Source organism: Pseudophryne corroboree, chromosome 1 (genome assembly GCF_028390025.1).
Source record: "Pseudophryne corroboree isolate aPseCor3 chromosome 1, aPseCor3.hap2, whole genome shotgun sequence".
Taxonomy (NCBI): Eukaryota; Metazoa; Chordata; class Amphibia; order Anura; family Myobatrachidae; genus Pseudophryne; species Pseudophryne corroboree.
Genome location: NC_086444.1, coordinates 153,991,474 through 154,018,489, shown reverse-complemented (window position 1 = coordinate 154,018,489; position 27,016 = coordinate 153,991,474). Strand labels below are relative to the sequence as shown.

The 27,016-nt window shown below is 43.7% G+C and overlaps 1 protein-coding gene and 1 non-coding gene across 2 annotated transcripts in view; both read left to right on the top strand.

Moving 5' to 3' along the window:
• The window catches only part of AGGF1 (angiogenic factor with G-patch and FHA domains 1), a 115,328-nt gene that overhangs the window by 52,337 nt on the left and 35,975 nt on the right, over window positions 1-27,016 (top strand). The window contains exons 5-8 of the mRNA XM_063963689.1: window positions 13,206-13,379; window positions 17,487-17,748; window positions 19,042-19,153; window positions 19,246-19,297. Of these exons, the coding sequence (XP_063819759.1) occupies window positions 13,206-13,379; window positions 17,487-17,748; window positions 19,042-19,153; window positions 19,246-19,297 (600 nt within the window). The remainder of the gene's footprint in view (window positions 1-13,205; window positions 13,380-17,486; window positions 17,749-19,041; window positions 19,154-19,245; window positions 19,298-27,016) is intronic.
• LOC134961221 (U5 spliceosomal RNA) lies at window positions 1,245-1,358 on the top strand. Its single transcript, XR_010187870.1, has one exon. It is a non-coding gene; the product is annotated as a U5 spliceosomal RNA (small nuclear RNA).

The window sequence follows — 27,016 nt, the reverse complement described above, 5'->3', positions numbered from 1 at the left end:
CCCAGGATACATTTGGGTCACTAGAATCTATGTATGAAACAATGACGATCACTGGTAAAACAAGCTGCAGAGTATATCTGTAAAGCTTCTGCTAACGCCGGTTAATTTCATTGTCGCTAGTTAACGCGACAAGGCCAGAGCTTGTTTGCTCATAAATTTGATATACTTGTAACGGTATTTTATCCCTTTATGATATTCAGCCATTACTGCATACAGTATACTTGTAACGGCGTTTTATCCCTTTATAAGAAACAGTCACGCCTTGTAACGACAGGACGTTACAGTCAGCAAGCCAGTGGTTTAATGACCTCTTTTACAATTGTGGAAGCGCGTCTTTACAGGTTACATTTGCGAGGTTTCAGGACTTCAACTCATACATGTCTCAGCTATTTACAGCTTAAAGTACAAAACTGCCTCTGTCGAACGGGTTGGCAGGTTGTCATTTAGTCTTTGCTGGTTTATAAACCAGGCAGTAGTATGCCAACAGAGTCAGAGTTACTTATTCACCTCTGTTTCAGCAAGACCAAACAGCTCCGTCGCAATATCAAAAGTCATTTACTACAGTTAGGAAATGGATTTTCTGCGGTTAGTATTTGCTTATTGGAGCCACAAAAATTGCATAATTGCATTTGATCTTGACAATGCGTATTTACCCAGTCCGGTTTGTTCAGCACAGGTTCTAGCGTTTGCAAATCGCCACAACCATTAACCATTTCATATCTACCGTTGCTTATCGCTTTGGGTATTTACCAAAGTGATGTTGGGATGATAGCTCATCTCACATAAAAACTCTGTCTCAACAAAGTTCCTCTAACTTGCGCTACTAAGGTATACTGCGGTAGCAGATCAAGTTCGAAAACAATCGCATCTAATTCCGTTTAAACGATGTCAATTCCTAGGTAAGATTATAAATACGGTAAATCAAAGACTTTTACCTACTACACCAGCAAGAACAAATGTACATCTAGTAATTAGTGCAAAACACGCACACTAGCGGTACATTGGTGTATTCACCTATTAAGAATAAAGATGTGTTTTCAATTTAGTTCGCCACCCTTCACTCGCGTTTCCCACAGAGGGACAAGGGTGCATATACTCTGGACGACAGTCGCAGAGGGTCAGGATTTGTAATTAAAATCAGCGACAAAGGTTCTAAAACACGACAGATTGCTGTCGATAAATGTCCTAGAACTCTGTGCATTTTACAATGCAATACATGATTCGCTTTCAGTCTGACCAGGGATATACTCTGGTTTCTCTTCAGAACGAATAAATCTTTCGCCTTTTACTAAAGATTTCCGTGGAAAGGAACAACCGTGAGTTTCATGTAAATTTTTGATGCCTGCCTCACGCTGGCCTTAAGCAGTCAAACAAGGCAACGGCAGTTGCATACACAACAACCAGTGAGAACCAAGAAGCCGCATGGCAATGCAGCAGGTAACTCAAATCCTCAATGGCTCAGAACACCATTATGTGAAAATGTCAAGACATCATTCCGTGACTGGACATCTGTTAGACAGATGATCTCACCCGTCAGGATTTGGATACTGAAAACTGGACATTCAATCCAGAGGTGTTTCATATGTGAGTCCACAGAAGGGGGTTACCCTCAAGTATACATGATGGCATCTCGCCACAATTAGAAAAGCTCAGTATGTGTACAAAACAGATCAAAAGGGCAGTGGCGGTGGAGTCTCTCACATTCATGGGATCATTCAGCATCGTGTATCTGGCTCCACCATTTTCCGCTGCTCTCTCCGTTGCCAAAACGGATCATAAGACAGTTTGTCACAGTCATACTGGTGGTATCTCATGGGTTTCGGAGAAGTTTGCTTCTCGAATTTTCAAGGAATACTTGCACACGATCTTGGCCCGCTCATAATACGTCCAACCTGTTACATCAGGGAACGTTAGTTTACCCATAGTTACCTATGTACCTATTATCTATGTACCGCAGCTGCGGTTGACGGGGTGAGGGTTCAGACCGCCCTCTTAAGAAATAGAGCATTACAGTATCGGTTATACCAACCATGTTACGAAATAGTAAGCCGCTTAAGGCAGCTCATTATTACAAAATTTCGTGTGCTTACATAGGTTGTTAACATCGGAAGTTTCCAACATCATCCTTCAAGTTACCCGTATTCTGTTAAACGGGATGGGATGGAAAACTGCGTTGATCTGCACTAAGAGTGCAGGTATCTGTGTGGTAAACTTATTTTCAAAGACGTTTGCCTCTGTTTGCGTCTGTACACATCTTTCTACAAGGTGTCATCAAAGTTCAGACTCTATTTATCCCACCTACAGCGCCAGGCGACTTGAAGTTGGGTTCAGATTTCTTACAGTTTTCATATTTTGAACCCTTTCAACAAATGGGAATTAAGTTTCTCACTTTGGAAAACAATTTTTTTTTTTTTTTCTAGCCTTGGCTTCGGCAAGGGTTTTGTTTTCATATTTGGGTGCCTTGTATTCCAAGCCACCGTATTTGAGTTTTCTCATAACAAAGCAGATCTTCGGACGAATCACGCTTTCGTATTCTTCACATCAATATACCAATAGGGGTTCCTGTGTGGACAGCACATTCTAGAATTCTGAATGTGGTACACGCATTACGCGTTTATATATGTCCCGAACGTCAACAGTACGTGATATGAATACGTTGTTTGTTCTCTATGATACTGCCAACTGGGGTTAGCCAGTTTCTCAGCAGACATTATCCAGTTGGGTAATAATAATGACTAAAAGTCAGGCTTACGTTAAGGCTAAGTTACAATCGCTTACGTCAGTAATAGTTCATCCCACAGGTTCGGTGGGAATGTCAGACCCAGGGGGTCGTGGAGCGTCTAAAACGCGCCTATATAGCCTTCATGTGCACCACGTTTGTGCACGTTTACACGTTATAAATGGTGGCGCCATCAGCATCTAGCTTTGGGCTGCCTACTGTTACAAGTATCAAACAGCTCTCCCGCCCACGAGGGAAGCTTTGGTACGTCCCAAGAGTACTCCAGTGACCCCTAGTGGATGATAAAGAAAATAGGATTTTGGTACTTACCAGGTAAATCCTTTTCTTTGAATCCATAGGGGGCACTGGACGCCCACCCAGAGCAGTTTTACCTGGGTTGTTTTAAGCTCAAGGGAGCTTAGGGTAACAAGTTTTACTTGATTGATATTAAGCTCAGAGGAGCTTATGGTAACACATTTTCACCGATTGGTTCAAATTATAAAGTTCTATCGGTTATGGTGTCAACTGTTTAGTTGACAGTAAGGTTATGGGTCAACATTGTTGTTGTCCGTTATGTTATAGGTATTCTCCATTGTCAACCTCTCTATATCGTTCCTGTTCGCTCAGTAAAAAACACTGAGAGAGTACACTGAGGTACTCGGGGATATGGAGGGGGGGGAGAGGCCTAAATTTAAATATTCAGTGCCTTTGTTCGGGCTACGCCCGTCCATATCCCAAGAGTACTCCAGTGCCCCCTATGGATTCAAAGAAAAGGATTTACCTGGTAAGTACCAAAATCCTATTTTTTATTCAAGCCTGTTTGTGGTGCCGAAGCCGGATGACTCGGTCAGACCGATTTTAAACCTAAAAATCTCTGAATCTGAAAAGGTTCAAATTCAAGATGAAATCCTTGAGAGCAGTGATTTCAAGCTTGGAAGAAAAGTAAATTCTGGTGTCTGTGGACATCAAGGATGCTTACTTGCATGTCCCCATTTACCCGCCACATCAGGCATACCTGAGGTTTGCGGTTCAGGATTGCCACTACCAATTCCAGACATTACGGTTCGGGCTCTCCATGTCTCCGAGAATATTCACCAAGGTGATGGCGGAGATGATGGTTCTCCTTCGCAAACAAGGAGTCAACATAATTCCATACTTGGACGATTTCCTCCAGAACATAGCATTGTCCCCGAAGGTGCTTCAACAGCACGGTTGGATCATCAACTTTCCAAAATCGCAGTTGGAACTGACAATGAGATTATCATTTTTGGGAATGATACTGGACACCGAGATACAGAGAGTATTTCTACCGATGGAAAAGGCCCAGGAGATCCAGAGCATGGTCAAACAATGTTTGAGGCCAAGAACAGTATCAATTCATAAGTGCATTCGCCTGTTAGGGAAAATGGTAGTGGCTTACGAGGTGCTACAATATGGCCGATTCCATGCCAGGGTCTTACAGTGGTACCTACTGGACAAGTGATCCGGGGCGCATCTCCGCATGCATCAAAGGATATCCTTTTCAGCGAAAGCTGGAATTTCGCTCCTGTGGTGGCTACAAATTTCTTACCTCCTGGAGGGACGCAGGTTCGGGTTTCATGCCTGGATCCTGGTGACCACGGATGCAAGTCTCCGAGGATAGGGAGCAGTCATGCAAGGCGAAAGCTTCCAAGGAAGATGGTCAAGTTAAGAAACTTGCCTTCACATAAACATTCTGGAGTTGAGAGCTGTGTACAACAGTCTTCATCAAGCGGCACGCCTTCTTCAAGGTCGTTCCATACAGATCCAGTCAGACAATGTAACGACAGTAGCTTACATAAACCGTCGAGGCGGAACAAAAAGCAGAGCAACAATGGCAGAGGTGACAAAGATACTCCTCTGGCCAGAAAGACATGCAAAATCTCTGTCGGCAATTTTCATTCCGAGAGTGGACAACTGGGAAGCAGACTTCCTCGGCAGACACGATCTCCATCCAGGAGAATGGGGCCTCCATCCAGAAGTCTTTGCGGAGGTGGCAAGTTGTTGGTGTGTTCCTCAAGTGGATATGATGGCATCACGCCTCAACAAGAAGCTTCAGAAATATTGTTCCAGTTCAAGAGACCCACAAGCAATAGCGATAGATGCACTGGTGACCCAGTGGGTGTTTCGGTCGGTGTATCTGTTCCCTCCACTTCCACTTATTCCAAAAGTTCTCAAGATCATCAGAAGAACAGGAGTTCGAGCAATACTCATTGCTCCAGACTGACCAAGGAGGGCTTGGTATCCAGAGTTATTAATGGAAGATCCTCGGCCTCTTCCTCTTCGCGAGGACCCGTTTCAGCAAGGGCCGTTAGTTTATCAGGACTTACCGCGGTTGCGTTTGACGGCATGGCTGTTGAGCGCCAGACCCTAGCCCGTAAGGGTATTCCCAGTGAAGTCATTCCCACACTTATTCTGGCCAGGAAAGGGGTAACGTCCAAACATTACCATCGTATTTGGAGAAAATATGTATCTTGGTGTGTATCCCAGAAGTCTCCTGCGGTGGAGTTTCAATTAGGATGACTTCTCCTATTTCTACAGGCAGGTGTGGATGCTGGATTGAGATTAGGATCTATCAAGGTTCAGATTTCGGCCATGTTAGTTTTCTTTCAGAAACAATTGGCTTCTCTTCCTGAGGTCCAGACATTCGTGAAAGGGGTTCTGTGCATCCAACCTCCCTTTGTGCCTCCTGCGGCGGCTTGGGATCTTAATGTGGTGTTGCAGTTCCTTAAATCAGACTGTTTTGAGCCTCTGCAAGAGGTGGAGTTAAAGTTCTCACTTGAAAAGTGGTCATGCTGTTGGCCTTGACTTCAGGCAGACGAGTGTCTGAGTTAGGAGCTCTGTCACAGAGTCCTTATTTGATATTTCGTGAAGATAGGGCTGAACTGAGAACACGTCAGCACCTTCTTCCGAAGGTTGTGTCTTCTTCATATCAACCAACCAGTGGTGGTGCCAGTGGCTTCTGACACCTCAGCCGTCTCAAAGTGCTTGGATGTCATCAGAGCGCTGAGGACTTATGTTGCAAGAACGGCTCGGATAAGGAAAACAGAATCTCTGTTTGTCCTCCATGACCCCAGAAGATTGGGGGTCCTGCTTCTAAGCAGACTATTGCGTGCTGGATCAGGGGTACCATTCAGCACGCTCATTTCACGGCAGGATTGCCGGTACAGACTTTGGTAAAAGCCCACTCTACAAGGAAAGTGGGTTCGTCCTGGGCGGCTGCCCGGGGGTCTCGGCTTTGCAAATCTGCCGAGCTGCTACTTGGTTGGGTGCAAGTACATTTGATAAGTTTTATAAGTTGAAACCTTGGCTGCTGATGACCTTCAATTTGGTCAGTCAGTTAGTTCTGCAGGAACATTAGCACTTTCCCGCCTGTACTGGGAGCTATGGTATATCCCCATGGTACTAAAATGGACCCCAGCATCCTCTAGGACGTAAGAGAAAATAGGATTTTAATTACCTGCCGGTGAATCCTTTTCTCGTAGTCCGTAGAGGATGCTGGGCGCCCGCCCAGTGCTCATTTTTCCTGCTGATTACGTTTATCTTTCTGCACGTTTTTTTTTTCATGTGTTCAGTTGTTAACAGCTGTTGCTGTTGCGTTATGCATGCTGGTTAGCATGACTTATGTTTAAGACAATGTTAGCCGACATGTTGTTTGTGGATGGTGTGAGCTGGTGTGAATCTCGCCACAAGTTTAATAGTAATTCCTCTCTCGAGAATGTCCGTCTCCTCGGGCACAGTTCCTATACTGAGGTCTGGAGGAGGGGTATAGAGGGAGGAGCCAGTTCACACTGTTGAAAAGTCTTAAAGTGCCGAAGGCTCCTGCGGAACAGTCTATACCCCCATGGTACTAAAATGGACCCCAGCATCCTCTACGGACTACGAGAAAAGTATTTACCAGCAGGTAATTAAAATCCTATTTTCTCTTACATCCTAGAGGATGCTGGGGTCCACATTAGTACCATGGGGTATAGACTGGTCCACTAGGAGCCACTGGCACTTTAAGAGTTTAACAGTGTGGGCTGGGTCCTCCCCTCTATGCCCCTCCTACCAGACTCAGTTTAGAAAATGTGCCCGGAGGAGCCGGTCACAGCTAGGGAAGCAATGTACAAGTTTTTCTAGTTTTGTTGTTTTTATTAGAGTTAGGCACATGGTGGCTGCTGGCAACAGCCTCTCTGCTTCGTGGGACTTAGGGGTGGGGGGGGAGTAGTGTCCAACCCTGAGAGGTTAATGGCCACTGTCTCCACTGACAGGACACTGAGCTACTGAGGGTGATGATCGTTATCCGATCGAGACGACCACTCAACTCCCGCAGCATGCCGCCACCCCCTAACAGAGCCAGAAGATTCCATTGGCGAGTGAGTCACCGGCCCCCACAGCAAGCGGGGAGCCGGTGTGAAGATGGCGGCAACAGAATGGGGGAGCGCAGTACTAACTGCGCTCCGGACGCTCAGCGGTACACAGTACGGCGCTATGAGGGGCGCCCTGAGCCAGCACCTATACCCTACACTGGTCACCAAGGCTGTCGGGGACCTCGGTAACGCTGCCAGCATAATTCCTTAGGCCAGTATAAAGATGTGAAGAGCGTGAAGCAGCACCATGGTAAAGGGGCGGAGCTTCTCAGAGCAGACCCAGCAACGCTCAGCGCCATTTTCCTGCCTGCATATCCAGTACAGAGGCGCTGACAGGGAGAGCTGTCCCTCCACACAACTCCAGCTATCCTGTGCGGTACCAGGAGGATATAAATACATTAGAGAGTGTACAAAGAAGGGCAACTAAAATGGTGCATGGCCTACATCACAAAACTTACCCGGAAAGGCTAAAAGATCTTAACATGTATAGTTTGGAGGAGAGAAGGGAAAGGGGGGACATGATAGAAACTTTCAAATATACCAAAGGTTTTAACAAAGTTCAGGAGGGAAACATTCTTCAAAGGAAGAGAAGTATTAGAACTCGAGGACATACACTGAAACTGTAGGGAGGCAGGTTCAGGGGAAATTTAAGGAAAAATTATTTCACAGAAAGGGTAGTGGATAAGTGGAATAGCCTCCCATCAGAGGTGGTAGAGGCTAAGACTGTAGAGCGATTTAAACATGTTTGGGATAGGCATATGAATACCCTTACAAAGAATTAAGGTTCAAAAAGGGTTGCGAGTACCTAAAGGATGAAAAAAAATGGGCAGACTAGATGGGCCAAGTGGTTCTTATCTGCCGTCAAATTCTATGTTTCTATGTTGTAGAAGGGGGGGGGGGGGGGGAGGCTGTGAAATTACTGTGTAGTCTATTAAGGTACACGGCACCAGGTAGTTGTATTATGTGTGTTGTTGGATCGAAGGTTGTCTGAGGAGGATCTTGTGAAGAAGTTCTGCCAAGCAATAAAGAGAATACGACCTTGAATTAGATCAGTCCTAGCTCCGTGGGGCTTGAATCTGGTGTTGAATGCTTTAATGTTACCTCCTTTTGAACCATTGCAAGACGTTCTTGTGAAATTTTTAACATGGAAGGAAGTCTTTCTGATAGCCATCACTTTAGCCAGATGAGTTACAGGCTCTTTGGTCAGAGAATTACAGGCTCTTTGGTCAGAGGAGCCCTACTTAAATTTCCTGCCAGATAGAGTTGTTTTACGAACCAATCCCAAGTTTTCTACCTAAAGTAGTGTCAGAATTTAATTTCAATCAAGACATTATCCTCAACCTCAGAATGAGGAGGAAGAAAAAAATGCATAATTTGGGTCTGCTAAGAGCAATCTCGATTTAGTTGGAAAGAGTTAGAGTTTCGGAAGACAAAGCATTTATTTGTTCTACGTTCAAGAGCAAAGAGGGGTGAGACACCCACTAATATTTCCAGATGGATTAGAAAACTATTAACGTTTGTGTATGAGGAAAGTGGTCGTAAAGTTTCAGAAGAGCTGAAAGCACACTCTGCCAGGGCTATTGCAACTTCTTGGGCTAAGAAGGCTCGAGTGTCAGCGAAGGACATATGTGCAGCAGCCACCTGGTCATCAGTACATACGTTTTCTAGTCATAATGCATTAGATGTTGCAGACGCCCACTTTGGAAAACATGTCCTTGAAGGGGCATTGTAATAAATAGTTATTAGTATTCAGCATGGAACTAAAGTCTCTTGTGTTTCTGTTACCTCCCTATATTGAGTGTTGATATATCCCAGAGTAATGGCTTCCACGAAGTAGCGCAGGAGAAAAAAGCTAATTATACTTACCGATAATTTTGTTTCTTCAAGACACTTCATGGCAGCCTACAATATACCCTCCCTTAGTAGATTTTTTCCATAGGAACTAATTGTAAAGGAGACACTCAAAAGACTAAGGAGGAAGGGGAGGAGTGGTGCTATATACCCGAAGTGGGCAGTCCCTAACCATTGGAAAAACTCCCTGTCTAGTATTAGGAGAATGGGATATAATCTCCAGAGTAATGGCTGCCATAAAGTATCTTGAAGAAACAAAATTATCGGTAAGTATAATTTGCGTTGTTTTTTTTAAAGAGTGGGAACCTTAACATCCTCCTTAGAGTGATAACTTTTTAGTCTCTGTGTGTGACGCGCATCTTGTACCAATGTCGGTCTCACTGAAACCTTTATTTTCTCCACTATGGGGTATATGCAATAGCGGGCGAATTCGCGGCAATTATCGCCGTTTTTTCAATTCGACCAAATTCGCCAGGTGAATTCCGGAAGGTGGCTTCCGGAATTCACCATATGCAATGAAAAACGGATTCGCCAGGGTCGCGGGCGAAAATCGGCCGATTTGGCGGATTTTGCCGCGATTTTTAAAAACGGGAAAAAACGGGGAAAAACCCGGAAAAAAAATGGCGTGGGGTCCCCCCTCCAAAGCATAACCAGCCTCGGGCTTATCGAGCTGGTCCTGGTTCTAAAAATGCAGGGGAAAAATCGGCCAGGGATCCCCCGTATTTTTAAAACCAGCACCGGGCTCTGCGCCTGATGCTGGTGCCAAAAATACGGGGGACAAAACGAGTAGGGGTCCCCCGTATTTTAAACACCAGCATCGGGCTCCACTAGCTGGACAGATAATGCCACAGCCGGGGGTCACTTTTATGCCGTGCCCTGCGGCCGTGGCATCAAATATCCAACTAGTCACCCCTGGCCGGGGTACCCTGGGGGAGTGGGGACCCCTTCAATCAAGGGGTCCCCCCCCCCCCAGCCACCCAAGGGCCAGGGGTGAAGCCCGAGGCTGTCCCCCCCCATCCAATGGGCTGCGGATGGGGGGGCTGATAGCCTTTGTGATAAAAAAAAAGATATTGTTTTTTCCATTAGTACTACAAGTCCCAGCAAGCCTCCCCCGCAAGCTGGTACTTGGAGAACCACAAGTACCAGCATGCGGGAGAAAAACGGGCCCGCTGGTACCTGTAGTACTACTGGGAAAAAAATACCCAAATAAAAACAGGACACACACACCTTGATAGTAAAACTTTATTTCATACGCCGACACACACATACTTACCTGTGTTGACACGCCGACTGCAACGATCTCCGACGATCCGAGGGTACCTGTCAAAAAATTATACTCACCTTCCAGCGTCCGTCCAGAGGTCCAGGTCCAGAGGTAAATCCACGTACTTTGTAAAATAAAAAAACGATCACCGAGCCATACCGGACTAGAAAGGGGTCCAATGTTTTCACATTACACTCCTTTCTCCCGAATGCCGGGACATCACGTGACTCCTGTCACTGATGTCCCTTCAGCCAATCAGGAAGCGCTACTGCCGTGGCGCTCACCTGATTGGCTGGACGCCGTCTGTACTCTGACAGCGCCTCGCAAAGCCGCTCCATTACTTTCAATGGTGGGAACTTAGCGGCTAGCGGTGGGGTCACCCGCCGGTCAGCCGCTGACCGGCGGGTGACCTCACCGCTAGCCGCTAAGTTCCCACCATTGAATATAATGGAGGGAGCTGTGCGATGCGCTGTCACAGCGAGCAGCCAATCAGGTGAGCGCAACGAAGTTGCGCTTCCTGATTGGCTTAGAGACCTGTCAGTGACAACTGTCACTGACAGATCTTAATCGTGGAAAGGTGTCCCATGTGTCAGCATGGGACACCTTTCAGTCCGTTTTTGGTGCGGGTAAATGCGTTTTCTTTTTTTGCCAAGTCCGTGGATTTATCTCTGGAGCCTGGTTAAGGTGAGTATATTGAACTTTGCTTTTCAGGTACCCCGGGATTCTACATGGAGAAGAGGACCGATGTCGGCGTGTGAACATAGGTAAGTATGTGTGTGTCGGCAGTGTCTAATAAAGTTTTACTGTCGACGGTGTCTGTGTCCTGTTTTTATTTGGGTATTTTTTTTCCATTAGAACTACAGGTACCAGCGGGCCCGTTTTTCTCCCGCATGCTGGTACTTGTGGTTCTCCAAGTACCAGCTTGCGGGGGAGGCTTGCTGGGACTTGTAGTACTAATGGAAAAAACAATATCTTTTTTTTGAACACAAAGGCTATCAGCCCCCCCATCCGCAGCCCATTGGATGGGGGGGGACAGCCTCGGGCTTCACCCCTGGCCCTTGGGTGGCTGGGGGGGGGGGACCCTTGATTGAAGGGGTCCCCACTCCCCCAGGGTACCCCGGCCAGGGGTGACTAGTTGGATATTTGATGCCACGGCCGCAGGGCACGGCATAAAAGTGACCCCCGGCTGTGGCATTATCTGTCCAGCTAGTGGAGCCCGATGCTGGTGTTTAAAATACGGGGGACCCCTACTCATTTTGTCCCCCGTATTTTTGGCACCAGCATCAGGCGCAGAGCCCGGTGCTGGTTTTAAAAATACGGGGGATCCCCTGTCAATTTTTTCCCCGCATTTTTAGAACCAGGACCAGCTCAATGAGCCCGAGGCTGGTTATGCTTTGGAGGGGGGACCCCACGCCATTTTTTTTTCTGATTTTACCGTTCCAGCAATAAAAAAATAAAAAAATAAAAAAAAATATTTTAAAAAATATATAAATAATATTTGTGCCTACCCCCAAAAAAAAAAAAAAACCTAATCCCTTCTAATATAAATAGATCTGCTATTCCCAAAAAAAAAAACACAAAAAAATCCATGTTTAAAATTTTTTTATTTGTTTTCACCCTCCAAAGTGTGGCGGATTGAAAATCGCGAATTTGCTGTCTAAAAGCACTGCAGGCGAATTTCCAAACTTGAATTGAATATGCTGGAGGCGAATTGCAGCATCTGTACCATTGCAGAAAAGGCGAATGCGGAAAAAGGCGAATTGAGAAAAGGCGAATTTTGACGGCCCGTTTTTTTGCGAAAAAGTACTGCACTGCATAGGCGAATTGATTTTTGGAGGCGAAAACGTCCCGGAATTCGCCTTTTTCTGCAATTCGCCCGCTATTGCATATACCCCTATGTCTATAAAATAATACACTATTCTGGGGAAATAAATCTCCTATCAATTAGTAGAAATACTATACAGGTTGAGTATCCCATATCCAAATATTCCGAAATACGGACTTTTTTGAGTGAGACTGAGATAGTGAAACCTTTTGTTTTCTGATGGCTCAGTGTACACAAACTTTGTTTAATACTCAGTTATTAAAAATATTGTATTAAATGACCTTCAGACTGTGTGTATATGAAACATAAATGAATTGTGTGAATGTACCGTATTTGCCGGCGTATAAGACGACTGGGCGTATAAGACGACCCCCAACATTTCCACTCAAAATATAGAGTTTGTTATATACTCGCCGTATAAGACTACCCCCTCTTGCATCATATTTCTTTCTTTTTGCTGTTGCCATGATAGGGTTGATAGGGGTTTGACTGCTGGACATTTTCTATGCTGTATTGTACTGTACAATGGTGCAGTACTGTGGTTGGCTGGCTGTATACAAAGCCTGATTGGATTGGTCCCTGCTCCCTGTCTGCCCTCCCTGTCTCACTGTATATTATGACCGCATGTGCAAGGGACGGGCCGGAGCGCCGCTGCTTCCTGAGCAGAACGGGCCGGTCACGCCGAAAAGGCTGGCACCCCTGTATCGCTGCTGCTGCTCGCCGCAGCCACGCTGATGACCCGCCGCGGCCGCAGTGCATCGGGAGGCACTGCGGCGTATAAGACGACCCCCCCACTTGGAGGCATGTTTTGCAGGGCAAAAAAGTCGTCTTATACGCCGGCAAATACGGTACACACACTTTATTTAATGCACAAAGTTATAAAAAATATTGGCTAAAATTACCTTCAGGCTGTGTGTATAATGTGTATATGAAACATAAATGTATTCTGTGCTTAGATTTAGGTCCCATCACCATAATATTTCATTATGGTATGCAATTATTCCAAAATACGGAAAAATCCCATATCCAAAATTCCTCTGGTCCCAAGCATTTTGGATAAGGGATACTCAACATGTATTTAAATCACTTATGTATACCCACAAATAAAGAATTCCCTGTGAAAAATGACCTGGTTTTCAAAGTGGGTCGACATTTTTTTTTTTCTTCTGTTATAAGGAGTCCCAACTATATTATGATCCTTCAATGGGTATTTATTACTACTGCGATGTGGAGAGTGGTCGCTACCAGTTTCATTCACGAGTGGACCTCCACACAAATGTTCAGGCAACCAAGGAGAAACGAGTGAAGAAAAAAAAACGGGAGCCAAATGGAGCACAGGTGGATGGCAAAGTAAGTCACCAGCTATATTTGTTAAAGAACTGCTTGTCTGTTAGCGCATGAGACTGTGGGCCAGATTTATTAAGCCTGGTGAAGTGATAAAGTACCAGCCAATCAGCTACGAACTACCATGTCACAGGCTGGGTTTGAAAAATGACAGGAGCTGACTGGCTGGAACTTTATGTCCGTCCACTTTATCACTTCACCAGGCTTAATAAATCTGCCCCTGTGTGATGTTCGTGTTTCTGTGTGACCATGGCTAACCATGACTATGCGTCTCTGGCTGTGTGACAGCCCTCATGTTGAGGGTTGGGATATATAAAGATGTAATTATTAATTATTTTTCTGTGCAATGAAAGTTGAGCTTTCCCAGTATTAAAGTAGTTGAAATGAAGAAAAAATAAATAAATACATGTACACTAGTTACAAGCCCGTTAAAATGACGGAACAATATGACAGTAATGTCAGCTCCGCGGTGTGAAAAAAAAACTTGACCCCCTCCATAGAAGTTAGCCTTTTATTACTTAGAATATATATTGACATGTTTGATGACTTGGTGGCTTAGAGATCATTTTATTCATGCTGTGTAGCAGTAACAGATTAACCTTCCATGCTCCAAATTTGTTGAGTGTTAAAATATATTTAAGACAAGTTTTAAATTACATGTTGATATGAGATTGTCAACAGTCATCATAAACAATGATCCAGTGTCGACATGTTAGAATGTTGACATATGGTCCCTGGTGGCCCAGTTGTTCCTTACCTACTCCAACGGCTTCCGGGTCCCTTGGTCATATGACTGTCACTTCAGGTCAGACCTCTGATCCTCCGGTGTTCTGGTAAGTATTCTTCCCTAATCCCTACCCCTCCCTTTTGTGCATAACCCTAACTGCCCTGCACAGCCTAACCCTAATGTCTACATTCTGACAGTTCGCACGTTAAAAAGGGAAGCGGTTATGTGACCGCCGGTCACTATATTGTTGGCAGAAAGACCGACAGTCTGCATACCGACTAGCAGGGACTAGTCTCACTCCTGGGTGTCCATGACACCCGTAGACTGGGAATATAACCTGTGGCAAGCCACCGAGCCCACAAGGGGATCGTTGCGCTCACTCCCCCCACCATCAACCTGGAGACATGGATCCCGGGGTCAGTACAGTGACCTCCGGGATCCAAAAGGTCGGTCTCGCATTACCAATGCGTTAAAACGTTGCCTGTTGGCATTTTAACAATGTCTACATCATAACTGTTGACATTACGAATGTCGACTTAATGACTACATCCCCATCGGAGTACATAGTAATACCTAAATCACAAGATCAACTTATTTCTTTGCCAAGGACATAATTACACCACACAGGGTTTGAATGAGGAAAGTCTCGGCACACTTGCAGCCCTGGATCCTATAACCAAGCACAACACTGCTGACACTTCATCCTGTCTTTAGGTACAAAACTTGACAGAAAACATGGCTAGCTTGAGGATTTCTCCTTATGGATACACATCATCCCACAAAGGTAGTTATATTTATTCCTTTTACAATTTTTGGATATGTGTTCCTCTGTGGAAATGAAGCCATTCAATACTAAGGATGTGTCGTTCTAAGCGCTGAAAGACTTCAAACTGAGGGGAAAGTAGCATCCGCTGCTGCAGCTGCATGTGAGAGCCGGGGAGGGGGCGTGCCTGATTACTCATTGCGCAGTGTTTCTTACTTTCATTTTGTTCTGTACAAGTGACATTTTACACACAGGCTAATACCTCTATTGCTTTTTCAAGTATGCAAGAGATTGAGGGGTGATGTATCAAGCAGTGAAAAGAGTGGAGAAGTTGCCCATAGCAACCAATCCTCTTTGCGGTAGCATCTAATAAGTACAGGGCCTAATTCAGAGTTGATCGCAAAAAGCAAAATCTTTTTTTAATGGCCAAAGTCATGTGCACTGCAGGTGGGGCAGATGTAAAATGTGCAGAGAGAGTTAGTATTGGGTGGGGTGTGTTCTAAATTGCAGTGTAAAAATAAAGCAGCCAGTATTTACCCTACACAGAAACAAAATAACCCACCCAAATCTAACTCTCTCTACACATGTTATATCTGCTCCCCCTGCAGTGCACATGGTTTTGCCCATTAGAGAAAGATTTTGCATTTGCGATCAACCCTGAATTAGGCCCATAATCTATAAAATGATGGGTAGATTACTATGGAAACTTCTCCACTCTTTTCACTGCATTTAACCCCTTAAAGGATTATTTAACATGGCTTTTTCTAAGTGATTAAATCCAGTAAAATATCCTATCCTACAATTTTTTTTTTTTATTTTTTTTTTTAAGAAACCGCACCTATTTTTTGCGTTCGCGTCACCATATCTGGTATACCTAGTACAGTGTCATCTGTGTATGCCTAGCCTGGTGTAGTTATTGTTTTTCATTATTTATATAGTAAGCTCAGTGCTTCCCAATATGGGAAAATTGCACAGCAAACTGTAAATAGGATGCGGCATCCCTATCCTTGGTGCAATAGATCTGTCTGAAGACAGACTTATCTCTGTGTACGTACAAACTCTACGTAAGCTCACAATTCTGACTAAATGGCATTAGTGAATGCATCTTATGTGCATACGCCCCGTCACCACCACAGTTATGCCCCTTTACAATGCGACTGAGTTCTGCACAACTCTGCTTGTAGATATGTGCACTCAGCATGAGATCATGCGCAATTGCCATCTCAAAATCAGCCTAACTCACCAGCGTTAATCGCAGTCACCTTGATGCTCAATCCTCGCTCTGTTACTCCTGTGGTAAGTACTAAGCTCTGTCTCCCTGCTTATGGCAGTTGAGCACAGTAGTGTCCTCTGCCAATGCTTCTTGATCTGCTTGTGGCCTAACCTTGCTGTCTGCGTCCATTCCCTGTGACTGCACTGACCAAGTTACGCCCAATAGCAGACTGTCATTGGCTCTGTGAATGCAGCTTTTTAGACCCTGCTGGTTTTGCAGTGTTTCTCTGTACATGGACTGTCCCTGGGACCTCTTCCAGCCTTTACATCGTTGTGTTGGTCATGTGTGACTTGGCTTGCTTAAATGCATGCAGTCACATTTCCTGAAAGAGAAAGGTACATTTAAGAATACGTACATTCCATGTTATACAATACATACAGGTGTACATACATACAATAATATAATACATAATACATGGCCTAGTTAGAAGGGAGTGTCATAGTTGTCTGATACTTCATCTCCAATAACTACACCTCTTATCCGTCCTGTTTCATGTACACATTTAAAGACATGCTAATACTTATCACCCATCAGCCTTGGATTATAGATGATGAGACACTAAGGGTTGCGATTCAATTTTGGCCAGCAGATGTAAAATGCCGTTAGTACGGTGGCACAAACATAGTCCATTTACCCTTGTACCCGATAGGAAAAGTCATTTTGTGGTAAGCATATGCACATGTATCTGACTTAGGGTTGAATTTTCACTTTCTTGCGTATCACCTCTATGGGGTGTGAGGGAGAACTGGCAATTCTTTTGTCAGCAAGGTGCTGGTGTTTCCGTGTCCCCACTGCGTTTTCACTGTACTTTACAGAAATCATCGAAAATTCATTTTCACCCTTAAGGCCCCTACACACTTGAAGATCTAACTGAACGATATGAACGCGTTCATTAATGAACGAGAACTCGTTCATATCGTTCAGTGTGTAGGCACCAACGATGAACGATGCGCGGCCCTGCGCTCTTTCATCGTTGGTGCCGGGTCTCTTATGCATGCAGGCCAGTTTGGATGATCTTGTCCATGTTAGCATGCATTGCTATGGAGCCGGGTGACGGGGATAGTGAAGAAACTTCACTCCCCCCGCCGCTGTGTTGCCCTTCGGCCATATCCGCCGTTGGGCATTGCGGTGACAGATCGCCGAGTGTGTAGGGGGCATTAGTCTTACTACATTGTTCTGTAGAGAGGAAGCCTGTAATGTACATATATATACCCGCAAGTATTATAGAAGGTCCTTTAATGGTCATGTCACATTCTGAGAAAGCTCAACTTTCTTGCAACCCATTGGTTTAATGTGACCATTATCTCTGTATTTCTTTGTCCTCTGAGTGTTGTTCCAATTTTTTCCAAGGCTTCAGAGGAGATGAGAACATCATCCTCCTTTAGTGCAGCTCATGACACAGAGTGCCCATATGAAAGGGAAGAGTTTGCCAGTGGAAACAAGAAGCCCAAGCTGAGCAGTCACTGTGCAGATTTCAGCACCAGAGACAGTTCCTCCTCCTCAGATGACAGTGAGCCGGAGGAGGGAGAGCTCACTGACTCTGGCAAGACATCCAGTGATGAAGACATGTCCAGTGCAGACAATGCTTCTACTCACAACTCTGATACTGAAGGTGATCATGGTTCCATCTCTGTTTCATGAAGAGGGAGAAGTGTAGTTTTATTTCATGAGTGCTGTTATTTGTGTGGCAAAAATATATAATCCCAGTGCATAATAATTAGTTCTATCATATCAGTGTCTACATTTGTTTGCAAGTCCAATTATACTTCTAGTAGAGGATAGATAAATCCCTATTGACTAAATATGGGTTTCAGAGACACACGTACTATGTCTTTAGTGTAGAGTTCTGGCTCGTGAACATAGAGAGCCTCAAGGAATCTTTCCACCGTTAAGGAATGCAAACTTTAGAACATCTAAAATGTATACATGTTGGAGAAATCCCTATTTTAAGGTAAAGACGTCAGAATTTGGGTCAGAAGCCCTGGGAACCCCACCCCCCAATTGATTAATTGGGCATTTAGGTTTTTAATTGCCCAGTAATGACATGTCAATTTTTGGGGGAAAAGGTGCAGAGTGATGGAATTTGGGGTTCAAGGTAGAGGATAGGTTTTGTGCTGCTTTATGAGTGGGACAAGTGTTTTTATGCTTGCAGGTGGGAGTCGTCAGATTGTTTACACCTTTTTTTAAAGTCACAGAAAAATGACCCAAATATATACTTATACCCATTTTTATGTACCCCAAATTGAATTTGAGCACTGATTTTGATGAAAAAAACTTGTTTTTATAATTTTCCATTTAAAAAAAAATGCAGTTAACCGCAATTTGACCCAATTTAAGTACCCCAAATATATTTAATATGACCTATTATACACTTCTATACTGTTGTCCTTTGTTTAGCATTTTTTGAGGTTCAGGCTGATTTCCCCATGTTCACTCTGATTTTTCACTTGTTTTTTTTTTTTTATTTTATTTTTTTTTTTATTTATGGTTTTTCCGCCCAAGTCCCGTTTTTGCACTTTTGGAATAGGATAGGGTGAAAAAGTGGAGCACGCATACCCACGAAAAGCCATATTTGTGTAAATTTTCACGGTATAGACACAGTTTGGCTGCAAATTGGATACCGCCCATTGTTGGATTATGCAACAGTGATCCCACTTATTCCTAGTGAATTAATAGGCTGCATTCTCCTTAGTAGTGGTTGGGCTAAAAAGTGTAGGCCAGTAGAAATGCCAGTAACTTGCTATTTACAAATACCACAGATCTAATCCACTGTTACTGTTTTTAGATTGCGTTTCACATCGGCCTTCAGTTTACCTAGAAAATTGTATATCTTTATTATTATAAGTATTTTGTGTACTGTATATGCCGTTGTTGATCATGTCATCCTTATTGGCTTACTGTGCAGACACAGAGCGGATTTGGCCTCCTTGCATTCGGGTAATAGTTGTCCGGTCGCCAGTGCTACAGAAAGGATCACTCTTTATAATAACCGCTGTGAAAAATGCTACCATCGGGAGGTAGGTGCAGCTTAATACATACAGTATATGGCATACTTAATGGAGACTGCTTGGTCCTTAGAAGGAAATTAAGAGTTGATTTTATTGTTTAGGGAAAAGGACATGGGACATACAATTCGCATACCAGAGGTCAGCGTCAGTAAGGTGAGTACATTTTAAATTATTTTAAATGTATATATGGGGGTCTATTATCACTGGGCTGCCTTGTATGTTGTTGTCGGTGGGTGGGTGTGTATGTGTGTTATATATATATCTATATATATATCTATATATATATATATCATCCAAACGTACGGCACTCTGCGGACTTATTCAGCCAAATAAATAACTCATGACATCTTGCTTCTCTTAAGCAACGTTTCGGCTCTTTTAATAGCCTTTTTCAAGCAGCATAATGGTTAAACAGTGCTCATAATCTTATTTAAATACCCTTACCTGTCCACGATGTCCCGGGCTCCAAACCGCGTCTGTGCACGTCACTGCCGGTTTCCTGGTGCAGCCTGATTCTCACTCCGCGTGTGGAACCCAAGCGTTCCCATGGCAACCCGCAACTACAGCCCGTGACTCCCGTTGCCTAGGTCTTGGTACAGCGCTCACACATACAGAGGGAACAAGTCCCCCAGGTTTACACATGCAGTGACATACCTTCATACGGGTCAAAGGGATTCCGGGCATCTGGATAGGAAAAAAACACCATGAAAAACAAGTGCATGACAATACATTTAAAACAATGAATATAACATATATATATAAAAACAAATGCATTCACAATGGTTATGTCCCGGTCTAAAATATTAAACCATGTCAATAAGGATTCAGAGATGATGGTATACTGCAGAAATGGATCATTACTCAGAGATTCAACATCGTTATTTATATGAAAATATTCAAATTCAATTGCTCATTCAAACCTCTCGGCTTCACTGTATCTAATATAAAGATCCATCTGGCTTCACATTGAAGTAGCCTTTTATGCCGATCCCCTTGTCTCCCATCATCAGGAATATGGTCAATTATCATATGTCGAAAATTAGCCATACTATGTCTTGCTTCCCTAAAGTGCCTTGCTAGGGGTTGGTCAGATCCTTTTCCACTCAGGGAAGCTCTAATGGCCGATCTATGTAGGGCCATCCGCTCTCGACAAGTGCGGATGGTTTTCCCCACATAACAAAGTCCACAGGGACACTTAATGAGGTAAATAATGTACGTACTCGTACATGTGAGAGAGTGTCTAATCTCGTATTTACGACCTGTATGTGGATGGAAGAAATACTTGCCCGCTGTCATATGGCTGCAAGTAGTGCAACCAGTGCATTTATGACACCCATTCATGCGTCCGGTTACACCTTCCTTAATTTTCATTTGTTTTGTGACATCGGTATGTACAGTCCAATCACGGATGTTTTTCCCCCTTTGGTAGCAATGTCTAATTTTAGTGTATTTAAGATCTTTAATATCATTCTGTACTATAGGCCAGAGATTCGCACTACTATCTCTGATCTTATTGTGTGCTACTGTATACCTATGTGCCCAATTAAGTGATTTATTGGACCTATCCACAGTATCTTTAATAAATGTACTATCTCGTGATCTAGCCATAACCTTGTTTCTGGCTGATCCTATATTGGCATCCTTGTATCCCCGTGACCTAAACTTCTCAGACATAATATTAAGGTTCTTATCCAACATCCTTTCATCACTCGTGATCCTCTTAACTCTTAACAGTTGGGAAAATGGTAAGCTGTTGATGGTGGCCTGAGGGTGGAAGCTATCCGCCCTCAACAAGGTATTTCTATCAGTGTTTTTAGAGTATAGATTGGTACTAATTTTGTTATCCTCATCCAGTGTAATTCTAACGTCTAGATACGTGATTTCCTCACGGCTGATAGTGTGAGTAAACTTAATCGGACAATCCAAAGCATTAACCCCTTCAATCAACTTTACTAGCTGGGAATACGAGCCACTCCAAAACATTATGACGTCGTCAATGTAGCGCTTATAAAACACTACATTGTCGCGAACATCACGCTTGAAGAATAATTGTTTCTCAAGTACTGACATATAAGTATTGGCATATACCGGTGCCACGGGAGAACCCATGGCACAACCAGAGCATTGATTATAATATCTGCCATTAAAATAAAAATAATTTCGTTTCAGTACCAGCTCAAGTAATGTGAGAAAAAATTCCACATCTGGGCCCTTATACAATGGATTGTTCCTGATAGTGATAGCAACAGCCTCCAATCCTCCCTCATGGGGAATATTGGTATAGAGGCTGCTGATATCCATGGTACACATCCAAGTATTGCGGGGCAGTTCACCCAAATCCTTCAATTTAAGCAATAAATCAGTGGTGTCCCTAAGGTATGTATCACCCGCCTGTACACAGGGTTGCAAGAAATGGTCCAAAAATATGGAAATATTACTATGAAGCGAATCCCTGGCTGACACAATAGGACGTCCAGGTGGGTTACACATACTCTTGTGGATCTTAGGCAGAGTATACAGCAGCGGTACCCTGGGATGATCCACCTGTAAAAAATTACATGTCTCACTATCAATGACACCATCTTGCGTTGATTTTAACAGAATCTGATCTATTTCAGTTTTATATACAACAGTGGGGTCTGTGGGTAGTATCATGTAGACATCTGTCATTGCTAATTGGCTGTAAATCTCAGCACAGTACATTTCTACATTCATCACTACCACCCCACCCCCCTTGTCCGCAGGTCGAATCACGATGTCATTGTTCTTACTCAAGCCTTTCAAGGCTTTCCACTCAGCTTTAGATAAATTATTTTTGTAGGGTTTAGGTGTTTTTTGAGCATTCAGTACCTGTGAATCAAGTGCTCTCAGAAAGCTCTGGATAGCTATGTTATTCGAAATAGGGTCAAATTGAGACTTTCTTTTAAACATAGGACCCTCATTTGATCGTTCATCTTTATCTTGATCCGAAAAAAATTCTCTCAGTCTCAATTGTCTACCCAGTCTATACTGCTCCACCTTCCATTCAAACGCATCGAATGGGGTCGTGGGCACAAATCCTAAACCTTTGCTGAGTACCGATTTCTCTGCATTTGACAACACATGATTAGAGAGATTGAAAACGACCTCTATTTCTTGCCCTTGTTGTTCTTCCTTCCTTTTCCTCCTGCATTGGCCGCCCCTTCTCGTGTATTGCCTCTTCCTCCGTGCCCAGCACGGGTCTTCACCCCTAAAGGGGGCTTTCCTTTAGATGTTGAGGGGCCATCAGCATCGGTGGAGCCCTCACCTGAGGATGAAGGGAAATCACTATGGGTGGACCGCTCTCTAGCACCACGGAATCTCTGGTTTCTCTGCCATCTCCTTTCAGTACGATTTATATCTTGACTCCCAGCAAGCCACCGGTATACATTCATCTCTTCATAATCTAAATTGACTCTATCAAATTAGCGTTTCTTGAATGCTATTAATTCTTTTTTGTATAGCATAACCTGTGAATTAAGTTTCTCCATCCAGTCACAGGAATGATCTTGTACGAGTTGCTCTTTAAAATCTTTCTCCGTTGTTGTAATCTTGCTCCTAATTATCTGTAATTCCCTGGCAGATTCCTCCACCACCAATGTCATTAGGTCTAGGGAGCACTTATTCAATATGGCAATCCAACGGCGCACAAATTCTTTGTTATATCGTCCTATTGTAGGGGTGTTGCGCACCCTGAAGCCCCTGGGGATCTTCTTCTCCCTCACATATTCAGATAATGTGATCCCATGCATCAGAAAATCAATTTCCTTCTTCTTCTGTTTTAGCAGTATATTGAATACATCATCATTAGAGGTAGACCCCTCCGTGTCAGCAAACCTCTCTTTAAATAACGCAGCTTCCCTTTCACTCTCAGAGAAGGAGAGAGTTTCCCCCACAGGGACGTCAGTCCACGTAAAGCCGCTGGCTTGATCCATATTGTATGCTTTAGCAACCCGCAATATATCACACACCGTGGCCAGACAGAGACAGTGAATAAAAGCTGTTTACTTGCTCCTCCACATGATGTTTGTGAAGGATATAATATGACAATCGTGGGTGCTTCGGGTTTTCCGGGTTATCTATCAGATTGATCTGAACAAACCCAATGCAGCAAACGAATAACCGGCACTCACACTTCCATAGTCATCTTGCCGAGGTGCACATTGGTAAAAATCATATCATCTAAACGTACTGCACTCTGCGGACTTATTCAGCCAAATAAATAACTCATGACATCTTGCTTCTCTTAAGCAACGTTTCGGCTCTTTTAATAGCCTTTTTCAAGCAGCATAATGGTTAAACAGTGCTCATAATCTTATTTAAATACCCTTACCTGTCCACGATGTCCCGGGCTCCAAACCGCGTCTGTGCACGTCACTGCCGGTTTCCTGGTGCAGCCTGATTCTCACTCCGCGTGTGGAACCCAAGCGTTCCCATGGCAACCCGCAACTACAGCCCGTGACTCCCGTTGCCTAGGTCTTGGTACAGCGCTCACACATACAGAGGGAACAAGTCCCCCAGGTTTACACATGCAGTGACATACCTTCATACGGGTCAAAGGGATTCCGGGCATCTGGATAGGAAAAAAACACCATGAAAAACAAGTGCATGACAATACATTTAAAACAATGAATATAACATATATATATAAAAACAAATGCATTCACAATGGTTATGTCCCGGTCTAAAATATTAAACCATGTCAATAAGGATTCAGAGATGATGGTATACTGCAGAAATGGATCATTACTCAGAGATTCAACATCGTTATTTATATGAAAATATTCAAATTCAATTGCTCATTCAAACCTCTCGGCTTCACTGTATCTAATAGCTTTTATTCACTGTCTCTGTCTGGCCACGGTGTGTGATATATTGCGGGTTGCTAAAGCATACAATATGGATCAAGCCAGCGGCTTTACGTGGACTGACGTCCCTGTGGGGGAAACTCTCTCCTTCTCTGAGAGTGAAAGGGAAGCTGCGTTATTTAAAGAGAGGTTTGCTGACACGGAGGGGTCTACCTCTAATGATGATGTATTCAATATACTGCTAAAACAGAAGAAGAAGGAAATTGATTTTCTGATGCATGGGATCACATTATCTGAATATGTGAGGGAGAAGAAGATCCCCAGGGGCTTCAGGGTGCGCAACACCCCTACAATAGGACGATATAACAAAGAATTTGTGCGCCGTTGGATTGCCATATTGAATAAGTGCTCCCTAGACCTAATGACATTGGTGGTGGAGGAATCTGCCAGGGAATTACAGATAATTAGGAGCAAGATTACAACAACGGAGAAAGATTTTAAAGAGCAACTCGTACAAGATCATTCCTGTGACTGGATGGAGAAACTTAATTCACAGGTTATGCTATACAAAAAAGAATTAATAGCATTCAAGAAACGCTAATTTGATAGTCAATTTAGATTATGAAGAGATGAATGTATACCGGTGGCTTGCTGGGAGTCAAGATATAAATCGTACTGAGAGGAGATGGCAGAGAAACCAGAGATTCCGTGGTGCTAGAGAGCGGTCCACCCATAGTGATTTTCCTTCATCCTCAGGTGAGGACTCCACCGATGCTGATGGCCCCTCAACATCTAAAGGAAAGCCCCCTTTAGGGGTGAAGACCCGTGCTGGGCACGGAGGAAGAGGCAATACACGAGAAGGGGCGGCCAATGCAGGAGGAAAAGGAAGGAAGAACAACAAGGGCAAGAAATAGAGGTCGTTTTCAATCTCTCTAATCATGTGTTGTCAAATGCAGAGAAATCGGTACTCGGCAAAGGTTTAGGATTTGTGCCCACGACCCCATTCGATGCGTTTGAATGGAAGGTGGAGCAGTATAGACTGGGTAGACAATTGAGACTGAGAGAATTTTTTTCGGATCAAGATAAAGATGAACGATCAAATGAGGGTCCTATGTTTAAAAGAGAGTCTCAATTTGACCCTATTTCGAATAACATAGCTATCCAGAGCTTTCTGAGAGCACTTGATTCACAGGTACTGAATGCTCAAAAAACACCTAAACCCTACAAAAATAATTTATCTAAAGCTGAGTGGAAAGCCTTGAAAGGCTTGAGTAAGAACGATGACATCGTGATTCGACCTGCGGACAAGGGGGGTGGGGTGGTAGTGATGAATGTAGAAATGTACTGTGCTGAGATTTACAGCCAATTAGCAATGACAGATGTCTACATGATACTACCCACAGACCCCACTGTTGTATATAAAACTGAAATAGATCAGATTCTGTTAAAATCAACGCAAGATGGTGTCATTGATAGTGAGACATGTAATTTTTTACAGGTGGATCATCCCAGGGTACCGCTGCTGTATACTCTGCCTAAGATCCACAAGAGTATGTGTAACCCACCTGGACGTCCTATTGTGTCAGCCAGGGATTCGCTTTATAGTAATATTTCCATATTTTTGGACCATTTCTTGCAACCCTGTGTACAGGCGGGTGATACATACCTTAGGGACACCACTGATTTATTGCTTAAATTGAAGGATTTGGGTGAACTGCCCCGCAATACTTAGATGTGTACCATGGATATCAGCAGCCTCTATACCAATATTCCCCATGAGGGAGGATTGGAGGCTGTTGCTATCACTATCAGGAACAATCCATTGTATAAGGGCCCAGATGTGGAATTTTTTCTCACATTACTTGAGCTGGTACTGAAACGAAATTATTTTTATTTTAATGGCAGATATTATAATCAATGCTCTGGTTGTGCCATGGGTTCTCCCGTGGCACCGGTATATGCCAATACTTATATGTCAGTACTTGAGAAACAATTATTCTTCAAGCGTGATGTTCGCGACAATGTAGTGTTTTATAAGCGCTACATTGACGACGTCATAATGTTTTGGAGTGGCTCGTATTCCCAGCTAGTAGAGTTGATTGAAGGGGTTAATGCTTTGGATTGTCCGATTAAGTTTACTCACACTATCAGCCGTGAGGAAATCACGTATCTAGACGTTAGAATTACACTGGATGAGGATAACAAAATTAGTACCAATCTATACTCTAAAAACACTGATAGAAATACCTTGTTGAGGGCGGATAGCTTCCACCCTCAGGCCACCATCAACAGCTTACCATTTTCCCAACTGTTAAGAGTTAAGAGGATCACGAGTGATGAAAGGATGTTGGATAAGAACCTTAATATTATGTCTGAGAAGTTTAGGTCACGGGGATACAAGGATGCCAATATAGGATCAGCCAGAAACAAGGTTATGGCTAGATCACGAGATAGTACATTTATTAAAGATACTGTGGATAGGTCCAATAAATCACTTAATTGGGCACATAGGTATACAGTAGCACACAATAAGATCAGAGATAGTAGTGCGAATCTCTGGCCTATAGTACAGAATGATATTAAAGATCTTAAATACACTAAAATTAGACATTGCTACCAAAGGGGGAAAAACATCCGTGATTGGACTGTACATACCGATGTCACAAAACAAATGAAAATTAAGGAAGGTGTAACCGGACGCATGAATGGGTGTCATAAATGCACTGGTTGCACTACTTGCAGCCATATGACAGCGGGCAAGTATTTCTTCCATCCACATACAGGTCGTAAATACGAGATTAGACACTCTCTCACATGTACGAGTACGTACATTATTTACCTCATTAAGTGTCCCTGTGGACTTTGTTATGTGGGGAAAACCATCCGCACTTGTCGAGAGCGGATGGCCCTACATAGATCGGCCATTAGAGCTTCCCTGAGTGGAAAAGGATCTGACCAACCCCTAGCAAGGCACTTTAGGGAAGCAAGACATAGTATGGCTAATTTTCGACATATGATAATTGACCATATTCCTGATGATGGGAGA